This window comes from Poecilia formosa, unplaced genomic scaffold (genome assembly GCF_000485575.1).
Source record: "Poecilia formosa unplaced genomic scaffold, Poecilia_formosa-5.1.2 Scaffold188, whole genome shotgun sequence".
Classification (NCBI taxonomy): domain Eukaryota; kingdom Metazoa; phylum Chordata; class Actinopteri; order Cyprinodontiformes; family Poeciliidae; genus Poecilia; species Poecilia formosa.
In genome coordinates this window covers 676,420-700,320 of record NW_006800127.1, presented here as the reverse complement: position 1 = coordinate 700,320, position 23,901 = coordinate 676,420, and the positions used below count along the sequence as shown (strand labels likewise).

Sequence of the window (23,901 nt, the reverse complement as noted above, 5' to 3'; positions counted from 1 at the left end):
GGGTACCGAATACTTGATTCTAATGTGGCTTACAGAAGCTGATTAGCTTAGTCAAGAAGTTCTCACCAGTGACCTACTGATTGCAATATTCGCCACACTTTCTTGAGCATCTTGCGCAGTTACAAAAGCTACAATTAAAGCTACGTTTTTTGTTTTTTTTTTACACGACAGTCTCGATTTACAAAAGAAATCTATGATATCATAGCTAATGTCAACTGAAAAAGCAGCACCTATATACTACACGTCATGACATAAAAACAGAAGGTAGAAGCAAGCAGGTTTCATTCTGCTTCGAGTTAAACATTGTAGCTGGTGTCCGAAGAGTTTCCTGAGTGCAAAGATCCAATAGATCTATAAACAAGACAACAGAGTAGATATGGTAACATGAGGATGGGTTTGTCGCAGGGAAGTGATGCACTACTAGTGTTCTGAGATGCACAAAACAACAAATAAGCATTTCTAACCACTTGTATGATTTTTTTGCATTCTATTAGCAACATGCTTATGCTAAAAGGAGAAAATACTTGGAGGATTTGACAAACTAAATTCAGGTAGAACACGCTCAGGTAGGAGAGCTTGAGGTTATATAAAAATAAAATCAGTCGTTTGCCATTCTTTGACTTCTGTATGCGACGTGACACAAGACTCCAACATGAAATGATGCTATACTGTGCTTGACCAGCAGAGAGCAGCAGGCGACCCACGCTCATTGATATGTTGCAGCTGCGGGGGCTTCTCCAGGTCTAGCCTTTTGAAAGTTTACATTCAGCCTGAAAGTTAATTACTGTTTGACAGATTTGCTTCCAGATTACTGGCACTACGGCAACATGAGGCCACTTGTACTTTAAGGCAGCGTTGATAAGAGCCTGCTTGTGAAAGTATTAAAAGAAGTGAGGCCTCTGCTTTCTCGGATTTTCACACTGATCCCTTAAAAACAAAAAGTAACTTTGCTGTCTTCGGTTATCTAACTGCATTTTTCTGTAGTTACTTCTCGGCACTCACATGAACCCTCTCTCTGTCAATGAGTGATCTTCAGTCTTATTGCCTATGTAGAGCGGATATTACAGCCAAAGCAGAAGGCAGAAGTGTAGGAAAACCCCTTTTGAGTTGCAGCACCAATTACACACACTTATTTTTTTTTTTTATTTTGTGTAAAAATCTAATTTTAGAAAAAAAATAATAAATTCACCCTTTTTCTCTTCGGCTCATCAATCCCAGAAAGATGAGCCGAATCAGTTGTGATGTTCTGAGCTACAAAGACAAAACCAGCAGGTAAACTAAAAAACACATTCTTCTCGTCCTTAACGGGGAATAATAGGAGGCAGCCCTTTTGTTAGAACCTGAAAACACGTGTTGCATCTCATCACTAAACCCAATAAACCAAGCGCTCTGGCTTGAATTAGCTTGTATGCATCTGGTCACTAAACGCTCTTTTTCCTATTCTTCAGTAAACGGCGAAAAACTGAATTATTTTGGGTTGAATATCAATCTAGAGTACATGTTTTTTTTTTTTCTTTTTTAAAAAAGTTAAAAAAAAAAATAGACTGGCTTAAAATGAGTTTTTGAATGTAACAATGTAAGGCACGCGGTGCATGCTTTCTATGCAGAAGTAAATGTATTCTGGGCGTGAGTACCAAGCAGACTTTAAAAAAAATAGTCTTACAGATGAACAGCTGCATAAGAGGTTGGAGCACCAACATGGCATCCCAAACAGAAAATATTCAAAGTCTATTGAAACTTGGTCAACGAAAAATAAAAACTCAGAAACAAAATATATTCCTGGTTTTTAAGCTTTGCAATCCACTCGTCTTTGGCTTGAATACAAAAAGGAATTTGGGTATGGAGGAGAAATATTGGTTAAATAAGGTAAAAATCCATGTAGAATACCATGATAAAGGACACCAAGAGTGCTGGTTTGTTCTTTCTCCAGGGTTGAGTGAAACATTTCTGTACTTTATCGGTAACATCCAGATACTGTCTCTCAGTCTCAGCACTGTAATACTGTCAGCTGGGCTGTCCAGCAGCCTCTCCTTCTGCGTATCCGATGAAAGCATCACGGTGGGGATGAAATGGTCCAAAGCGGCAAAGTGAAACAGTTTACAGCTGGGCTTGACCAGTATGTCCTCCCTATCTGATGACTGACAAATAACTCTGCTTCTTCTGGTCGATAACAACCGGTCTGAGTGAGGGAAAAGCTGGCTGTCACACCTGATCAATGTGCAAAATGCAAATAAGTTCATTGGAGACAAATCCTGATGCAGACAGAGTAGAAAGTAAGCAGCAGGTATTTACCCACTCTGCCGTGTAACGGCAGCTGCACTGGCCTTTTCTTCGAAAGCGTGAAATGAATGTGTCCCAAGATGCAGAATTCAACTAACCTGACCGTCTGAGTTTGACAGGAACAGAAAAAAAAAAAAAAAAAAAGTGACAGCAAAGCTTCAGGAAGTGGCTACAGTATGGACATGGTTTCAGGCTGGTGAGGATGAGACTGTCCTCCCATTCCGACCAGCGTTTCCAGCTTCAGTTCTCTCCCAGCAGCTCCCAGGGACCCTCCCCGCGCCAGCACCGCCATGGTGTCTCCAGACATGCCGGCGAACTCAAAGGCGAACGTCCCATAAAACAGCATAATGATGACACAAAACACCCACTCAAAGATGGCCGAGGCATGCTGCAGGACAAAACTCTCCTGGCAGAAAAACACGCCGCCTGAACAGTGTGGTTAAGGAAAGATCAAGATCTACAGAACAGAAAGCTTGAAGCTGTCCATCAACCAACCTCAGTCAGAAGGGAATAAATCCACCTTTAGGTGTCACTAATTTCAGTTTTAGGAGTCACTCTCAACAAGCTTTGCACATTTAGATCTATTGTAAATAGCTAGTGTTTGTCAAAGATTATCAACTTTATTTAGGTCTGGACTTTGATTAGGCCAGTCAAATACATGAATACACTTTGATCTAAACCACTACATTACCCTGACTATGATTAGCACTGTTGTCTTTCAATTTCAATTCTTTTGCCATCACAAACAGATTTTCATCCATGACAACCCTGGATTTACCACCATCTTATCAATTCTGAGCAGAAAATGCATCCATAGTATGATGCTGCCACCACCATGCCTCACATATCACTACTCTGAAGAACTTGTGGGGCGCCATCGAGTCATGGCTGAAAAGGATACTGAGCACCAAGGCCCCGAAGGCCAGCATGGTCATGCAGACACGCAGGTGGGCCACGTAGTACTCCCCCTGGGTCTTGGCCAGTCGGTAGGTCAGCGCCGACTGCAGGCACACGAACAGCATGCTGGTGGGGAAGGCGATGCCTGCTCCGACATAGTGGAGAACTTTGGCATTATCCACCTGATGAGAGAGGAGAGAGAAGAAAGAAAGGCTTTGTTAAAGAAGTCATAGCATAAAGATAAGCAGCTCATGGAATAAAGTGGGAGAGAGGAATAAAAGATGGAGGAGATGCCAGCACTGAGCCGGTCACAAGAGTCATTGTGAACAATACACAATAGGAGCGTGTGACCACGTTTCCCACCAATGGGTACAATGCAAATAACTACGAACACAAGTCATAGATATTCTGATCAGAGCAGAGTCAGCAAAGCCTTTCTGAAATTATAAAACGCATTAATTCAGACGGATTGAGAAGAGTTGCTTTTCTTGGTCCATGCTCAGAGATTGAAGGAGATCTGGAGTTACTGTAATTCTAGTGGTTCCTTAGAGCAATAGCCTAGAAGTAATGCACTTCTTGTTTCAAAGCCATTGACCTGGCTGGTACATACTGAACATTCCTGTGAAAAAACTACAAATCTGCAGAGTCACAAAGTTAGATTTTCAGATTAATCCACATCAAATATAAATCTCAGATGCACATTCTTTCACATATTTGCCTAAAAAGAGCTAATTGGACAATGGGGGGTTAAATCACAGGACTTGCTAAAGAATTCACTAATTGAACATGAATATATTCTTTAATAGAACTGCATTTATAAACTCCATATGCAATCAGGCACTGTAGGCTAAAGATCTGTTGGGCTACATATTCTCTCATAATAAAATTTCACAGATATCCAAACAAAGCAGCCTGATACTTTTTATGACTGTGCTGTCTTTACTTAATTACGCAAGTAGATATTATGTAAAAGCTGTGCTAACCAAGTCTGGTAATGCAGTAAACACAAATTCATTAAAGCTTTTTTTATACAGCTTTACCAGCTATATGAGGACTGTAAAGAACAATGCATAGTTTCAAATGTTCATAAACTATCAGTGCTGTAACAATGGATGAGAAACACAGTTTTCACCGTACCTGCCTTCATTTTCTGAGCTAAAAGTTTACACCAATATGTATCTTTCAAAGAAACTGGTCATATTTCTCTAGCAGCTGGTTAAATTTCCTGTGGCGTGTTTTGCCATCACATAAAACATGACTCGATGACTAAACAAGATCAGTTTGACAAATAAGTTCCTGCAGGATGAGACAGACTGACCAGCAACGCCAGTCTGACTGACTGCGTTTTGTGAAGCAGCGACAGGGCGTCTGAAGGTAAACATGCGGGAACAAGCCCGGCATATTTGTGAGCTTTGGATTTCCTCTGTGGAAACAGAGCTTGATGAAAAGAAGTGAAACTGAGACGTTCAAATTAATGACACACCTGATGTCTTGAACGCCTGCCAAAAATCTAGAATCGAAATCATGAGATCATTAGACGTTTTAAACCAGACTTTCAGAGAAACATTTTTATTCAAAAAAAATAAAAATAAAAAAAAATAAAAAAAAAAAAGATTATGGGAGTATTATTTCTTCTGAATATGTCTGGAGGAACAGAAATCAGGAGGTGCCACCCAGCAGTCTGGTTTCCTTAGCTTACAACTTTCATGAAGACAAAGTGTTTCTCCATCATCTAAAAAGTTATGTTTCTTTTCCTGAACAATTAGAGCGCAGAACAGGAAAAGCCCCTGTGACCACGTCACAGATGTGCTGCCAGCATCTTATGTAACAAACGTGCCTCAACTAAAGCAGCGTATGTTAGCACGTGCTTTGTCTCCGATACGTTTCCACTTTGCTTTGACTCCTCCCAATATTCCAGCTTGTCTGTTTCCACCTGAATGATCCTGAGTCTGTCAATACATTTTAGATTTGGGTATATGATGCAACATAACCCCCATTTAAGGCACTAATTAATCATATTGAGAGCCATGATTGGTTTAAATAAAAGAAAATGCAAAAAGTGTCATGGCTGCGATTGGATACAGAGGAGCCTCTGCTCCCCACGCCCTCTCTGCCCAACTACTCTGCATCTGGCCCTGCTTGATGATTCATTTCCCCCTGGCTCTTCCCGTAAATTCTTCCCATTTCTGCAGCACTGAGAGTTCGCAGGCGAAGCGGGAAGAGGGCGAGGGCGACCTTTTTTTTAAGTGCACACAAACTGCCACATCTGCAGATCTGTTGCACTGATACAAAACAATCACTGCTCTGTCATAGACTTGTACAAACTTCTTCCTTGTTTCTATGACTTCATACAAACAGGAGTCCTCCAATCACAGACTGTGGGATTTTGCACTATATTTCAAAGACAACAATGATTTGCAAAAGCATTTCTTTTTTTTCACACCACTTGAAATTTTCAGATTTTGCCACATTGGAAGCTCAAATTAAAATATATATATATTGTTTTTGTGACATACTGGCACACAAGCAGTGAATAATTGACCATAGAAAGAAAAAATAAAATTAAAAAAATGAAATACGAATATATATTCAGAGTTAATAATATCTTGGAGAGGTGTCCTTCAGTGTAACTCCAGATCCACGTGAGCATCTCCCAGATTTGAATACCTCCAGACTGAAATATTAACTCGCTTTCCTTTGGAATAATGCCCAAACGGGAGAATGTCTGAGCCAAAAGTTTGAAGTCAGATTTCTAATTTGATTTAGGTCTGAACCATTTTAAGGCAGGAACATTCATTAATCTAAACTAGAGCTGCACAACATTAAGAAAACGTTTAATTGAATTGCTATTGCTGAATCCTGTGACAGCAATAACCCAGAATTTCCTGAAGCTTCTCTTTCTTTTCCTTCATCACAAAGCCCCCCACCACTCTTGGCAAAATCTAGACACTAAACTTGCACATCAAGTGTGTCTTGTGAAAGTGTATCAAACTAAAGTATTATTGACATTCAGAATTTGCAAAAATAGCACCAAAAGTACAATATCGCAATATTGCACACTTGCGATTACTGCTGTGATTTGATGTATTGTGCAACTCTAACATTAAACGATTCCACTAAAATATGGGCTGTAAGATTAAACAAATGTAAAAAAAAAAAAGGTCATGGCGTATAAATACTTTTTCAAGGCACCGTAAAAGCAACTATGTTTGAATACTCTTCTATGTAAAAGCTAATAATGGTCATGAACTCAATTAAAGAATAAATGTTTTCACCAAGCCTGTTTAAAATATTCAAAATGTTACCGACACGTTTTGTTTTGGCACCAGTTTTACAAACTAAAGAGACTTTTTCTCATCACATGAGTCACTTCTCCCTTCTTTCACTTATTCACAGGAACAGTCAGCTATTTCACAATCTTTGTAAAGCCAGAGGACAACACCAATATGGCAGCCAAACAAAGCACAAAATAGGAAACTAAACGTTTTAATCTCAAACATCTCTCTCTTTCAAAATACTAAGAATGCATCATTAATGGTTCCTGTAAGTCTTTCCCGCCAGCAAGGCTATTTTTTTCCCCCCTTTCTCGGGAAGAAAAACAACATCACCAAACCATTAGGTAAACCAGACCTTCTGGAAAATTACTCTCAGCCAAACTACGAGTTACACAACTCTCACCCTTTAATCTAAATCAAGTCATCACTTTGTGATGATTTGATAATTTGCATTAATGTGAACTGAACATCCCCCGAAATGGAGTCAGCCTACGGAACTGTGTGTGTGAACACATTTTATGTCCCCGCAATGTGACCAATACAAGCCTGCAAATATACAAGAGTCTAGGCTCCCAGCCAGCACTCCAAATATTTAAACATCAAGAAATTCCTTCCCAGAGAGCAGATATCTACAAAGAAGGAAATCAGGTTCGCTTCCTTTACTTGTAACTTCGACCAAGGCCAACTAAGTGGTCCACGCAGCTTTTAACATTTAGTTAGAATGCTGCGTTATATTTGCAACAGATGAGCTTGGGCTTTTATGTACACTCATCACTGCCATGAAAGTCTTTCATCTTAGGCTTTAAATGACATCTTTAAACCATTCTCCTCAAGTATTGTTGAAATTGTTGAACACAGTTTCAGTGACTTTGAAAAAGAAGTAGTAGCTTCACGTGTTTCAATTACACTGGAATTTCTCTAATGCATTCTACGTGGAAATTACATATAAAGGCTGAAATATGTACATACAGTGACCCAAACACTTCACCAAGTGGTGCTGAAGGTCCAAGGTCCTTTTAGCATAACGAGTGAGAGATCACGATATGTTTGTCTTTGCAGCACAATCAGAATCTAAAATTCAAAGAAACTCAGTGAAGATTTTCAGAAGTTGGAGAAAATCTAGCAGAGCAGCAGATTATAACATTAACAGCTCCAACACTTGAAGGTAAATATACTACATTCTGACTTGGTTGAACTTTAATAAGGTCTGAGAGAAAGTTCAAACTGTAACCCTCAGACAAAACAATGCGACTATGACCTTACAAGCTTGGAACCATCATGGCTCAAAAGTGTCTTTACTTGGAAACTGCTGGAACACAATAGTCAGTGAGTTTCATATTACCACAAAATTAGAGGTTACTGAGCAAGAAAATAGCACCTGCTTCAAAACTGATATCTAAGAGATAAAATTTTAAAGTAAAATGCTTATGAGAAATGTTGTATGGTCAGATCAGACAGTGATTACGCTGCCTGTCCACAATAATGACGTATTTGAAAATCTCACTCGACTTCTTCAGACATAAGAACGCTGTCCTTGTAGCGCTCTTACAAGGACAGCATCCTTGTAAGACGCAGAGGCTGCATCATGTTTTGGAGTTTTTTTGCCAACACTAGTACATTGCAGAAGGTAGATAGGCCAATGACAACTCACCACCTCCAATTTATTTAACTTTACTTCAAATCAAACACTGGACAGTAAAAAAAGTTGGACAAATGTGGGTGCTCTGATAGGACAATGAACAGAAACACACGTCGAAACATGAGCACAATGACTTCCAAAAGACCCAACCTCAACAATAGCAGAAATACGTGGACTATGCTCAAACGCTCGGTCCGTTCCAGGAACACAATCAATGTAAATTGAATTTTGCCAAGAATTGTGGTCAAATATCCACAATTGTGCCAGAATGACAGAAGGCCAGTTTGACGACAAGACAAGACATAAGCTTACCAAACCACAAATTGTTTCAGTTCCTGTTCATTATGAAAAAAATCCAGCTCAAGTTTCAAACAATTAAAAGCAATCCAAACTCCATAAAAAAAATAAATAAATAAATTAAAAAAAATAAAAACTTAAATAGTCTTATTTTTGAACAATTGAATCAGGTAAAGAAGATGTCAACTCAAGGAGCATCACTTTTTTTTTGGTGTCTTGTCTGTCAGAATGTAAACTTCATTGTTTCTATTGTTACCCAAAATATTCCTATGCCGTGAAAAAGATGTAGAAACTTCTGCAGCACTAATAAATATCAACTTTTGCAACAAACATAAATCATTAAAAGCTTAAAATTAAACTTACAATCATGCCAAAAATAAGAGTGTATAATTTCTTCTGACAGCAGTTGTTAGTGTGCTGAACTGAAAGTTTGTTTTTCTTTTTTTTCTTTTTTACAGTCACAAAGAAAGCTCGTCATTTTAACGTGTCTCTTCTACAGTTTTTGTTTCCTACCTGGAAATTTCCCACCATCATGAGTCCAGCGGCACAGATCCAGCCTGTGGACAGACTCGCCGTGTTGAGAACACAGTTTTGATGCTTCTCAATAACATGGGCGTAGCGAAGCAGCACAATCACCACCACTAAGAAGAGAAAGACAAATAAACACAGATCAATAGGTCACAGTCATTGTGTCAAGTGAGGTTGAAGGCTTCATAAGTAAAAATGGTATTTATTTTTCTTTTTGTTTATTTTGGCAGAGTACAACATACAGTGACTGGATGTAATTTAATGGAAACATGGACTCACACATTTCTCAGCCAAAAATTACATTAAGTTCTTGGAAAGCCATTTATTTGCCCATAGAGGCCACTCCGAAAAAAAAAAAAAAAATCTGGAATAGGAAATAGCGGGAAAATATGTAAGACACACTGGTGGGGGTGGACGCAAGTCCCTCTGCGGATTAAAGGGGAAGCGAAACAAAGAAAAAATACAGTATTTGGGACAGTTGAGAGACGATGTGCTAATGGGTTCTAGCTGCGCTCACTGTTGTTCTGACCCCTGCCTGATTCGTCTTTATTCAGTCTTCACTGCTGGTGCTTGATGAAAGCTGACTGCTCACGGTAAAAGCGGGACATTGGAGACGAGTGGACAGAACGAAGCTGAAGGAACACAAAGAGACAAGGAGGCCCTCATGTCTTGACATTAATCTTATACAACTAAACTGCTGTGGTAACTCTGCCACCATCTCACAAGAGTGTAAAAGGAAAACATAAGAAAGTCAAGAGCTTTGTCATTCTTTGGTTTTGTTGCAGCTCTGGTGGCTGTGAGTCAGCATCTCAATGACTGGACATATTCAAAAATGTGTCCAAGAGCTTCATCAGTAATCTATTTACATAATTATTTTATGATAATTTTTACCCATTTGAGCAAACTTGCGTAAATGTTGATAGTTATTTAAAACAGATTCCAAATAGTTTGTCATTTCTTCATGACAAATTGTTGCAACTAAAAGACATTTGGTATTACTTCAGTGACGCAAATAGAGCTTAACCAGAAATATAATAGCCTACAGAGACCAGGTGGTGCCATTTGAGAAAATAAAATGCCAAATAAAAAGCTTGTGCTTCTCTTTATAAAACATGAGATCAGAATGTGCTTCTTAGGTCAAGACTTGTGTGCAAGAATCCACAAACTTTGCAAATAAATTTACAAACCTCATTTTGCTGTGCATTTTTAACACTGTAGCTTATCTGCCTCGCCTTTCAATGGCCTACAAAGATATATAGCTTCACATAAAAAAAAAAAATAAAATAAATATATTACTCCTGTATTTCTACCAAAAGAGCTGATACTGCTGCACACAATTTACCACATTTTTGGAATATAAGGTTACTGCTACCAAGCTTACATAAATGCTAAGCTAATGTTGCAGCAATACCTCCATCATAACGTTTAAGGATCCATTGCAGACTCTCTGTCTGCACTGATGAAGATTCATTCACATTGGCATGCTGAATGTTTAAAGCAGCTGAGATGGCAGGGAACACTGACTGTGTGTGGAATATTAAACTTTAAGTCTGCAATAGTCAGATTATTGTTGAGTATGGGAAAAGAAAAAAAGAAGAAGTTCCTATGCACCATCAGCATTAATTTTATCCTTCATCCTAAAACACAAAATGACAAATGTGAGGTGATTTCAGGTCAAATCACGGAAAACCAAATAGCTTGAAATAATTGTGTTATTATTCTTTTTCGGGTTTTGTTTTTTTTTTTTTTTCAAAATGGAGAACATACTGAAAAGTCAGCTTAGTGAGCTGCAGCTTATTTCATCCATCTCCATGCACAAGGCTGCCTGCATTTTATAAATATATAAGAGATGATTGTGTTTAAACTTGTTGGGGACCATGAAAGCTTAGCCTGCAGGAAAAGAACAGAATGAATTAAGATGTACTTCCTATAAGCAAATGCATCGGTCTTCCTTACTTATCTTTTAGTTTGCGTAGGATATTTACTGTTGTCTCCCTTTAAAAGTAACAGGCAGAAGCAGAGGTTTAGTTAGCTTGTCCAGATTAGGTTTTTGATGAGCAAGCAGCGTAGTTGACCTTCACCTTGCCTCTGAGGGTCAGGACAGCTTCTTCCTGACAGCTCAACAATGGGAATAATTTCAGATAAACATGACATCCCACAACATTGTGAGACATTGTACAACCCCACAGCACCTTTTCAGTTCTCACTCTGTTCTCTAAAGTCAGGAAACTCAGGAAGGAAGTCCACTGCGGTTGAAAACACTGTTTACACACCAAACTTACTCGTCCATGTAAAGTCCTGTTGCTACATGTGGAAGTAGAATAATGTATACAACCCTACAGGGGTAAGAAAATCTGCAGACCTATGCACACTTAAGTGTATGTTTCAGCAGAAATTGCAGTCTAATAAGCCCTCCTCGTCCCCATATAGGGATGATATTTCAGCTCAAGCACTCGGTTGCATTTTCTACCACAGGAGGTATTGCAGAGAAATAAAGCATGCATTGTATTTAAAAAAATCATGTGTATACATTGGCAGAAAGGTTAAACCTGGAAAGAAAAGGAGAAGAATAGCTCTGAGGCAATATACGGTTCACAGAGGTCGTGTGATCCTGACCCTGAGCCAATCGCAGCTGGCACAGTCTTCCAAGTAAGTACATAAATCAATAGGCTAACAAGTTAAGCACTGATTATTTACAATAGGCTGCTGTGGAGCTGCATACCTCACCAACTTAGCTTATTTCTACACAGACATAATGAGTTACTTTACAACCTGTATTAACATAAGTCTATGTACAGATTAAACCAGTAGTTTATGTAACCGACATAATCTGGAGGTGGAGGCATCTAATGCAGAAACAGGGTAGGTAACTGGAGTAACAATTCATTACCAGGTAATTTTTAGTGTGGAAGTCTAGTATTTTGATAAGGCTGCAGGTCACAAATTTGCATAGAAAGAAGTTTAAATATGCTAGAAACTTATAACATTTGCACATGTTTTTCTCTACCACTCTGATTTGAGACAATCTACATAAAAGCTTCTACTATTTTTCTCATTAAGACAAAAATATTCACACTGTTTGTTTTGAAACCAAACATCTGTTAAGAGTTTTCCAGAAAAAAGCAAAAACAAAAAGAATCTTCAAACAAATCCACAAAGCTCAAGCATTAATAAATTTAAAAGGACTGCTTTAAAATATATACTCTTTAAGTTAAATACAAGTTGTTTTTCTCTTTGGTGGTCAAAAACAAATTAGAAGAATGCTTAAAATAGATTTTGTTTTCTTTTCACATTTACAATAATATAAAATCACCAGCTATTAATGCGTCGGCTTCTTCCTGTGACATCACCACCCACTTGGGTAAGTGGTTTTTGTTTAGTTTTTGTCATCAAATTTACATACATGAAAAAAAAAAAGCTAAAGTTGAATTTTTTAACCTCACACTGATCCAAAGTAATCAAAAGTTTTAATGTGACAAATTTATATATTAGTCATCTTTATTGGTTTTGTGGTACAAGTAAGTAAATAACCAGATTGCAATGTCAACTCATTTCTTCCTGAAGCAATGGACTAGTGCAAAGGACCTACTATTAAAGGCTGACAGCTGGTAATACAGGATTTTATTCCATAACAAGACTTTTTCCTTAAGGTTTGGGAACCATATTTGAACTATATTCATAGCCTTAATGCTGTTGTTATTCATCTTCTTCACTTATTCTGCCTTGTTTTGTGTGGCACATTGAGTCTGTGGTAAAGTTCTAAAATTCAAATAAATAAATAAAAATTGATGAAGACCTGACATGCAAGTCCTGACTGTGGGAGTAAAATGTAACATGCAAAGAAAGCATGAATATGTTTACTCTAAACAAAGATCCTGACCGGTCAGCAGCTTTGAACCAGCGTCCTGTAACGGCTGATCATTTGCCCAATTTATTGTTCAGTGCATTTCTGAAAAACTGTAACAGAAATTTAGCATTACTACTCACGTTATGAATCCTCATGTGATCTGACCAACAGTGCAATTCTAATTATATTTCATATGCATTTTGATTAGACACGTTCGCTGGACATAGGTACCAGCAACCCTCCGATCCCCACTAGGGACAAGGGCATGGATGGATGGATGTTGATTAGACAAATAAATGCATCATCAATTAAACTGCTTCTTCGTTTTCTGATAAAGAGCTTCACTGAACATAACTAGAATGATACTTAAAAGAGAGGATATTCAGAGACAATTTCCTCATAACCTTGTTTTATGTCATTACAATGATTCATATAACTGACATGTAAACTTTAATTACATGCCAGTAAATATGGACCCTACATGTTTCATAGAAAAGTATTAGGCTGTAGATCTCGGCTGGGAAGGTATACCAAAGGTTTTAAAAACAAAAAACAAAAAAAAAAAAACAAGCTACACCTTTTTACAACTTTTCAATGTGGTCCTTTTTCAAAAAAGGGAAATTATAAAGGGAACTGATGAAGTTATCTTATCATAGTTTACCATCACCTGAAGGTGGAAGCTTAGGAGACAACATTGAGTCTGACCTCACAGTGTTTTGCAGACGTATTGTGAAAGAAATAATCGTCACAGTTGGCAATCTTGACTTAAGCAAGATGGGTATTGTCAGGGTTGAGAAACACCGAATGTGGAGCTCATGTTTTTCTCATGTTACCTTGAATAATGAGTCAACATCTTATTGCTATTAATGACCAAAGTACAATTAGCCAGCACTCATTCAAGCTCTCCATGTTATGCAGTGATGAGCACTGGCCCAATAAACTGAACAAACATGTTGGTCTTTCCCTGCTGCCTGTGCAGACTTCACACCAACATGCAACAGTCTGGTCCCTTCTGTCTGGCAAAGTGCACATTTTATACAGTCTCTGTCTAAACAGACAAAGAAGCCTATAACTATAATCTGCATCTAAACAAGACAGGAGTAAACAGTTTTATTACAGTCCAGAGGCAACCAGTCAGAAGTGAACAATGCCAGAGGCATGGGTACAGAAAAAAAAAAGCTCTTTATACCAAGCTTTTTATACCGTTGTGTGTGCGAACACACACTCACACACAGTCAGTCCACAGCTGGGAAACATTAACTAGATCAGGGGAGTCAGAACCACCAGCGAGCACCGGGCAACAGCACGTGTAGACTAACAGAAGACATGCAGAGCAGCACATGGGAGCTCTGCCTCTTCTGTTATATCACGTCTGTTTTCCTTGTGCCTCCTGGAACACACACTGTCCCTTCTGGATGTGGACAAGTGTATATTTCTCCATTACAACTACTCTGAAACTAAAACAGGCTTTCATTTCTGCTTTGTTCAGATTCACAACGGGTTTCTCCTCATATTCTAGATAGACATGATGACAATGACATTTTATGCAAGTCTCCATAATAATGTCATCATGAAGACCAAGACGCATAGCAGACAGATTTGGAAGAACTTTAAAGCTGGGCTAGGCTATAAAACAATATGCTAAGCTATAAGCAGTAGTCTGAAAATGTAAACATGCCAAAGCATGTTTTTGCAACAAAACCTCCCAAGACATTATCTTCCATCTAAACCTACAGGCTGGGAAAAACAACTTAGGTGGTTAAACCTATTATTTATTCACTCCACCAGTTTGCCGTTTGTGGCTGAGTTAACTATAAGCCAAGCAAGGAACACGAGCAAGATGGCAAGATGTTGAGCAGGTTTTGTAGAAGTTTTGGTCTGATGAGAGGACAACTGGTCTGTTTGTTTCCCATAGAAAACATCAATGGAGGTAAACTACAACAGCATTTTACACTAAAAACATCATCAATATGGTAAAACAAGGTGGTGGAACAATCATGCTTGTCAGATCAAAGCATATTGGACCGGCCCAGTCAAAGTGCAGACTTTTCAAAACTTGTAAATGGATGGTAACAGACACAATTCTTCCAACCTGACTGAGTTTCAGCTATTTTGCAAAGAAGAGAGGGCGAAAATCTTACTGTACTGACATAAATTCACATAGGAAAAACTGAAAGCCATGTTTGGTTTTCCTTTCAATTCCCTAACAGAAATTACTTGAATGCTGTTGTTGGTTTGTCACGTAAAACCTAAATAAAATACATTTAGCTTGTGATTATACAATGACAAAATGTGTAAACGTTTATACCAAAGCACTGTTGGTTTGGTGCTTCATGTTGTACCATAAGGAGGATGGAGGTGTGTGTTGTTAGTGCCCATATTCCTTACCCATGAAGGATCCGGTGCTGCAGATGAGGCTGAAAAAGCAGCTCTCTGGTGGAAGAGTCCCGCATTTACTGCAAGAAAAAGTACATAAAATAATTCAGAGAATTACTTTGAATCGGTACGTCCACACTCTTCAGCAACACCGTCACCATTTGCACCATTCTGTGAAATGAAATATGCTGCTGAGCTGCGTTCGTGCTTGTTGACAGTCAGACCGAAGCTTGATCCCTCACATCCCGTAGTGAAGTGTTTGGCTTCTCACCCACTGCATACCTCGCCTCTTTTCTAGGAATGGGAAATGTCTGAGCGATTGGGAAGCCAGGAGACACTCGGCTCCTGTCTGTTTCTGTAAACGTTCCTGCTGCATTAAGCCACTCGCATGTTCTTCTGGAACGTACAATTTAGTATGACTACAGAGGAAAAAGTCCCCTTCCTAATCCTTCAGCACTAGTTTGATTTTTTTTTTTTTTTGTACATAAAAAATAGCTTGGTGAGTTCATACTGCCTATTTTGAGGCATTACATTTTACATAAAGATTGTTTTCACGACTGTTTGAGTTAAATCTCCAGAGTCTAACAGTTAAACAGGAACAGGAGTGACTTGATTTCCTCCCCAAAAAAGCAGGTTTTGTTTGCATGCGTGTTTACATAGCTTAAGTGTGTGCGTGAAGTGCCACGGTGGCAGGCAGGATATTTCTGCCGTGAGTTATTTTCAGCACGCACACAGGACAGCGGTCTCTCAATCTCTTTTCTTTTTTTATAAACAGTGTGCAGACAGGAGCCGAGCGAGACAATGGGACGGTGGTTCCTGTTTTTAATCAGCAGAACCAAAAGAGACATGGGAGCCGCAGGGGCCCCGCCGCACATGGCCGGAGTCTCACTCACCTGATGAGAGGTACGTTATCTAACGTGCAGCAAAACGACGGACCGCTCTGCAAATGCAGGTCCTCTTCACAGGACTGGTTGTACAACCTGCAACAGAAATCATTCAACATTCATTAAAATCGATGCTCTTTGGATATCACTCGTGCCAAGAATGGAACAATGATGAATGAAGAGATTTTATCTCATGGGCATGTGGGTCCCAAATAGATCTGACTCACGCTCAATGGGCACCAAGTGGGCCTGTGTTCATAATAATGGGGCCCGCCTGTGTTGACTACATTGAAGTCATGGTGAAACCATGTGGGGCACCATAAGCAGGGTCCCCAGAGGGTAGAAAGACAACTGGATCAAATTTCTTAAAACATCTGGGCCTCACATGGGTCACACTTCTTAACTTTTGTCGTTCTGCATCAAACTTATACAAACAACCGGTTCCTTTAACCCATGGACAGTTCTATATGGGGTCAAATTTTCAGCCCTTTTCCAATTCCTGAGGCCATCAAATGTAAATAAAGGCTGGGATGAGTGAATCAGTCAAATTTCAGTAGCAGAAATAATTGCCTTTTTTATTTAAATAAAAGCAAATAGATCAAAATGTATACATTTGTTTAAAATTTCTCAAAAAAACAAACAACAAAAACCCGAAAATACAATATTTAAACAGTGTTGTTCCGTAAGGTTATCTTACAATAAAAATCTCATCCTCAAAAAAAAAAGGATGCCTGTTTTTAATCAATGTTAACCTCACAACAATACTTCCAAAAAATTGGCTTGGTAGAGAGGTCATTTTGTAAGAACAAATAGTCCCTGAGTACTGTTTGTTCTTACAAATAGTCTATGCTGTTCTTTGTAAACAAAAATAAAACATTACCGTTTTATTTTTGTACCCACTGCTTACCACATACCCACTACAGTGGGTATGTAGGGATCAACATAAATATGATGAAACAAAACACAGGACAGAAGAAGCAGCATACCAGTTATCCACAGGACAGACGTGCTGGTTGTAAAGGGCCATGGCATATCTGAAACAGATACAGCGTGATTAACCAGAGTGGGAGGAAGATAATTCATAATGTGATCAGTTGCACTGCTATCTAAAAATGTTAATTTCTGAGGGATTGAGTAAACAAAGATACAGAAACAAGCACTAACACAATTGACAAAAGCATCTACTGATGTATTTAGCATTGATCCTGAACAAAGTGACATAAAATGGACAAACTGGTTAGTGTGTTGACATAACATCAGCTAAAGAACATCATTTTGTATTTTTTCAGCTTGACTGAAAAATACACTTTTACATTCTGTGGGCCAGAAAACATTATAAACATTTTATTGGCCATTTCTAAAACTGAACTAAAGCCTTTTAATCTCTGATATTTGCATGTAAATTAGTTGCTTTTCCCCTAATGCTGATTTTTTTTTTAGACATCAGTGCCTAAAAAGATACACAAATTAGAATAATTTGTGCCATTCTGACCTTACATTTCATCGGGTCAGCCTGTGAGACCAGGCGACCCGACGTTCAATAATCTCTTATCGTTGTCCGGAACTATAAAGTTCAAGGAGTGAAAATACTAGTTAGTATCAGGAAAACCGGATTGACGAACAGTCATTATCAGTTCTGTTGTTTGTTTTTGACAGGTCACTGACCAGCTTCATCCACTGACGGTTCAATGACCACCAGTTCAAAAATTAGTAGCTACATTTTAAACTAAATCACGACGATTACAGTGACTAAGTCAAAGTCTACGTTGCCTCTGGGGTGACCACTACAAAAGTTCAACTTTATAAAATTAGTTTATAAGGCTTTACACATAAATGAATCAAGTGGCATTCTGCACTGATCATTGATCGCTGATTTAAAGTGAGTTCATGACAAAAAAAAAAAAAGTGGTTTATCATAAAAACAACAAAATTTGGACCCCGGCATTAAAACATTGAACAGACATTCGCCGGCCGCTTCATGAGGCACATCCACTTGCTTAACCAAATTGTAAATCAAGATAATCCAATTTCAGCAATCCAGTGAGGCATCTAAACAGGGCAAAGATGACTTACAGAAGTTCAGTACCAGAGTCAGAATGAGGTAGAAAGTGAAACATAAGTGACTTTGAAGAAGGAAGTGACTCAGATTTACACAGAACAGCCAGAGAAAAAAAATAGCCAAAGGCTGGTTTGATGATATAGAAAGGCATCCATGTTTCACACCCAGATATGCAGCAACTGCAGATTTTGACCAAAATCTTATCGTGTCAAATCCATCCAGCTCTGAACACAAACAGGACAAACCAATAGCAAGGTGTACCTAATAAAGTGGCCATCGGAGTGTAAATGTCAAGCTTACTCATATCATTGTCAACAATTTGTTTCTACTTTAAATAAAACCAATAAATGAAACTTTTTTTTACTATATCTGATGATGCTTACTGAGCACCTATGAATACAACGATCCAGATCATGTTCAAGACAGAAGTTAACGGTACCTTGTGATAAAGTTTTCTCTGAGGTCTCATCTCAGACCATATAATATTTTGCCAACACAAACACACACACACACACACAGCTGTTCTGTCTGTGCATGTCCAATCCTTATGAAACAGCAAGTGAGGAAAGATCTACACACGTATGTATAACAGATAAGGGGAATTTCTTCATATCAAAATGAGCGGTGGGAAAGTGTGAATCTTGAGATGATTACATTCTCCAAAACCATGTGACTCAACTCCAGCTAGAACAACCATATTCATTTGTATTCGATCAGTTAGTCTTTTTTTTTTCTACACCGGGCCTCCCACACGGGGAAAAACGGACAAACGGGAAGGAAATGCAACTGTCAGTTTGTCATATTACACACTTCTCATTCACGCACACCGACATGCAGGGTTAAAAATGGTGGGCTATTCCGAGATGCTGAACATCTGTCCTGATTTGCGATCGCAGACGTAGTTCAGCAAGAGTTTAAGCACCAATTAGGAATGTTTTCAGCGGCTGATGGTATCATGTTCATGAAGCCGTTTTTAAAAAGGACAGAGACAGCATGTCGCAAACATGCACTCAATATAGCCCGAAATGACCGTGTGAAAAACATTCCTGGGTTAAAATAATTCTGCAATCTGAAAATCTCAGTTTACATTTGAGTTTGTTACTATCATCATCCTCTATCTAGTTTGTTGAAATGAGCATTTACAGCCAGTGGACTCACTTGCAACTTATATCCAAAACTGCATGTATGCACTTCTCAAAAAGGCAAATACTGACCATGATTGTAGTACTTTTATATAAGACAATAAAGGAGAAATAGTACAAGAATTCAAATACTGTATTATTTTAGATGCACAAATCTTTAGCATCAGAGATGGCCAAGTTATTTAATGCCATGATTACACCCAATAGGACATACTGTATAAGAACCTCGTAAAAAACAACACACATTTAAAACCAATTGAAACAGTTTAGAAACAAGCATCCAACAGCTGAAACAGCATCCAACAGCTAAAACAGCTGAAACAGCATCCAAAACAGCTGAAACACTGGGTGCCTTTAAATCTCAACTTAAAACCCACCTGTTTAGAGTTGCTTATGGCTAAATTGCGGGTTTTGATGTCTTTGATGTTTTTAATGTTTTTATCTTTACTTGTCATCTAGTTATTAACTTCTTTTTATTTCTCTTTCACACTGTCTATGTAAAGCCCCCCCGGAAAACGTCCCAGTTCAACGAATCTATATCCAGGGGTGTGAGAATCCTTGTTAAATGACGTTTAACTAAAGTCCTACGGGGTTTAGAGTCCCAGTTGACGGCGTTTCAACTAAAAACCTAGAGGTTGGAGTCCTTGTCAAACGGTGTTTTTGACTAAAGTCCCAGAGGGTAGAGCCCCAGTTAAACGACATTTAACTAAAGTCCTAAAATGGGTGCGGGTTTTAATGTTTTTATCTTTTTTAATCTTTTTCAAAATGTCTCTCTCTTTCTTACCGTTTATTCAATGTCACATGCTGTTTTTATTTTAATTATGTAAAGCACTTTGAAATGCCTTGCTGCTGAAATGTGCTATACAAATAAAATGTGATTAATTGATTGATTGATTGATCCAAAGTGACGAAAAGCTTAAATCACTATTACTATCAGATACACTAAAAACATTATCAACTAAGTTGGGAAAACATTGTAAAATAGGACTCTGTCTTTGTTTATTTTGTGGTTACGTGCCACTTCAACAATTTATGCAATAGACTCTCAGTAAAAGGAACAAGGGCGAACTCTGGGGTGACCGTTTACCATTCAGGAAACTCTCTGATGGTCACACTACTTTCTCTCATCGCCCATTTCATGCTTGGAATGCAGTTCTGAGTAATATCACACAGGAACTTCCACACTTCTCTCCGAAAACATCTTAAAAACTGGTTCCTGGAAAGTTAAAAATGTCAACAGGACTATATATAAACATGCATTATTAAGGTTTTGTCTTTTACACACTCAGCTTAGTAGTGTTGCATTTGCTTGATTTTTTTTCTTGTTTGCGTATCTTTTAGCACCAACTTGTCTATGGAACTAGAGACTAGCTACAGTATATATGGGGGAAATTCCTCTATAGCTATAATCTCATATTTATGTGTAATTCATCAGCAGCATTTTTGTCCCATTTCTAAAAACAAACTGAACAAGCTGGTGTAAGAGATTTCCCAATTGTTGTTTACCTGGCTTACATTCACAAATATGAAGAGACAGTAGATGTGATATGGAAAAGACACAACTGGGACTGACTGAATGCAAGTTAGCCAGCTGAAAATAAACTATGTGAATTAGCACACATTATGACACTTTACCCAGGTATTATGAAATAAACCAACATATTATGAAATAAACCAACACAAAAGTAGTAGTTTAGTCGTGTTTATCATCATCCTTCTTCCCATCCACTCTGACCAGCTTCCATGTCGCTGTTAAAGAAAAGCTTCTTCTTAAACTTCCAGAAGGATTTTTACACTGCATGACTAAATGTTGTCCTGTCAATGCATTTGGCCTATTGGCTACTTCTCTAATTAATGTTTACATTGCCCAATCTTTCAGCTTATGTGGACAATTATATGTTGCGACACATAGTTTTGCTTGCAGTTGTGACATAAATGGTAAATGACCTGCACTTGTGCAATGCTTTATCAAGTCCAGAGGACCCCAAAGCGCTTCACCCTACATTAAGTCATTCACACACTGATCTACTCTTTCCATTTTCATTCAATAATACTCCGTGGGACATTAAAGGCTGGGAATATTGTTTTATAATCCAACCCGGTTATGAACTTCTCCACAAGCAGGGCTGTCTGTCTTTTTTCTTGAATTTCATGATGCCGTTTTCTTCACATATGTTCTCCAACCAGCCTCTGAGGCCTTCACAGAACAGTCAGATTTACTGAGATTAAAATACATGCACATACCATTTACCAATTACGTGACATTTGAAAGGGGGTTAAAATTTTTGAGTGCCAAAACTCAGATTTGCATTTGTATGACTGTTGGAAAACCGGGCATCCACTACTTTGTGTTGGTATATCAGGCTAAACTCAATCAAAAATACACAGAAGTCTGTAGTTGCAACACAACAAAATGTGTGTTAACACTTTTGCATGTCACTACAAATTTGTAGTAGGATGTTGACGTCAGAGCCAATTATTTCTTCTGTAAATAGAGATGGTGAATACGTGCAATGTCTTACAAATATATAGAATCACATAGCTCTAGAAGCCAAAAGTCATTGAATGTTTTTTTTGTCTTTAGAGAAAGAATATTATTCAGCTTTGTAAGCTAAAACAGCATCTCTGCAGCTCTAGAAGAAGTCTACATAGAGTCTGTTTTAAGTGTTTGAAATAAACCAGAGCATTATGTGTTTGGAGGAGGCTAAGTAATAGTAGGTTTGTTTATATAATTAGCCCTCTATCAAAGCACAGTACAGTTGTATGCTGTAATTGCAAGCCTGTGAGTAACATAAAAAAGTTGCTATTTTTCCCTAAGTCAAGGCTAAACTAGGAACATGAGCAAAACTTCTCTGGAAAATCTGGTTTGTGCAGTGAAAATTCCCAATAGCGGTGCAAAAAAAGAAAAAAAAAAGAAAAAAAAAAAACAGGAAAAGGTTGTGAGGAATATACAACGGGTGTACTTCCAGTGCAGCTTCAGTGAAGCCAAGCTAGATGTAACGAGACTCTTTTTTTAAAATTAGAGCAAACTATGTCCTGAAAAAGAATTGCAAAAAAAGCCTTTGGGTATAATGAAGTCATGCTGCCATTTTAAACTAACCCATAAAAAGTCAACAGAGGAAGCTTAGTCAATTGTCTCTGGTGGGCAAAAGCAGACACAGAAGTTTTATGCTCACTGCGTGGTGACCAGATGCTGAGAAAACTCTGCACAGGCCCTATTAAACTATTTTCTAGAATTTACCTCACTTGCACAAAGAATCAAGGAGTTATGCAACATTTTACATCTTTCGACATTCCACTACTCTGGAAAAAGCCTGGAGACTTCTCTTAGAAACAAGGCACACTTGTTGAGTTAATGGAAAAGTTTGGACAAACAATCCATGACAGTGTTGGCATTGAAGTTTACCATGAGTCAGTTTGCTGCCTGAAGAACAAAAGCCAAAGCTGCTGATTATTACCTGTATCTTTTTTAAAGTTCTCTTTAGGCAACAATATTTTGTTCAGATGCGCACTCCTGATTGGACAAACAGCTGCGTTCACAAACGTAAACAACCGTGCATAGTTTCAGCTTTGGGCTGCAATCAGGCTGCTCATCACTGATGCAACACAGAGCTTGGCTACAGGACAACAACAACCCAGAGTTGCACCATCTGTCTCCTTCTCTCCTTGGAGGTTTACATTCCTCCTCACAGTCAAATGACAGGCCCAAGAGAAGAGATGCCAGCCAGAGTATAATCAGGAGGCATGCTCATTCTTTATGCCCTTTGGGTTGCACTTCTGCTCAAACACTGTACTGAAGAATAATAAGCTGCACAGCAAAGCTTCATGTTGGACTTTATAAGAGAGGTGAAAATTCCAGATTCTTCGTGGAGAGACTTAATCCACGTGCCAATTGCCATGGCTGCGAGGAATTCAGGGTAAATATGCAGAGTAGCTCTGCTTAAAGAAACTAAGGTAGAAACATGTCTTTGTTTGGCATTTACAAAAGATAAAAATATTTATCTTTTCTTTTGATTTTTTATGTATTTCGGATTACTACGGACGTGTTAATGGTATTTAGGTATCCCAAGATTGTAAAAAGTTCCGGTTTCAAAGCTGCAAAAATTGTCCCATCATGTTGCTCCTACGGAACTTCAGGTCATTTTAAAGCGAGGACAGGGGAAGTGTCAAAATGCCTGGAGATTTCTTCTCCTGATTTCTTCTCCTTATCTGCTCTGTGATTAGAGCATAGAGCAGAAAAGTAACATCTCTACCCATATGTTGCTGCACACCAGCAGTAAGCTAGCTGAAACAGGGATAGCATAGCTTTCTCTACTTGTTTTAACCAGCCTAACCAGCTTTTGACACAAATATTACTCTATTTAAAAAGGGTCAAAACTTATCTTAGTTTACACATAAAGAAACTAAAATCTACTACTAGGGCTGAATGCCATTTCATCCATTACTCGTTGATCTGCCCTTAACCCTACATTTCTAAGGGTTAGGACAGGAGTCTGCCGATAAAGAACTAAGAAACTTTTTCAAATGTAAAGAAAAATTTAAAGAAAAAAAAAAACTAAATTCAGCACCGGCTTTTTGTTATCCATTCTGCAAAAGTTTTATGTTTTATTTTAAAACTTTCAAAACAAACTAAATTATGGCTCTTTCATCTAAAAAAAAAAAATCTAAAGAAATTTC

The 23,901-nt window shown here is 38.3% G+C and overlaps 1 protein-coding gene across 1 annotated transcript in view; it reads right to left on the bottom strand.

The window, feature by feature from the left end:
* Positions 1-807: 807 nt before the first annotated feature.
* Positions 808-23,901, bottom strand: part of LOC103147724 (transmembrane protein 150A) — a 24,641-nt gene continuing 1,547 nt past the window's right edge. The window contains exons 3-8 of the mRNA XM_007566212.2: positions 17,010-17,057; positions 16,033-16,119; positions 15,152-15,219; positions 8,902-9,029; positions 3,182-3,359; positions 808-2,706 (exon numbers count right to left, since the gene is read on the bottom strand). Of these exons, the coding sequence (XP_007566274.1) occupies positions 2,450-2,706; positions 3,182-3,359; positions 8,902-9,029; positions 15,152-15,219; positions 16,033-16,119; positions 17,010-17,057 (766 nt within the window). The 3' untranslated portion in view covers positions 808-2,449. The remainder of the gene's footprint in view (positions 2,707-3,181; positions 3,360-8,901; positions 9,030-15,151; positions 15,220-16,032; positions 16,120-17,009; positions 17,058-23,901) is intronic.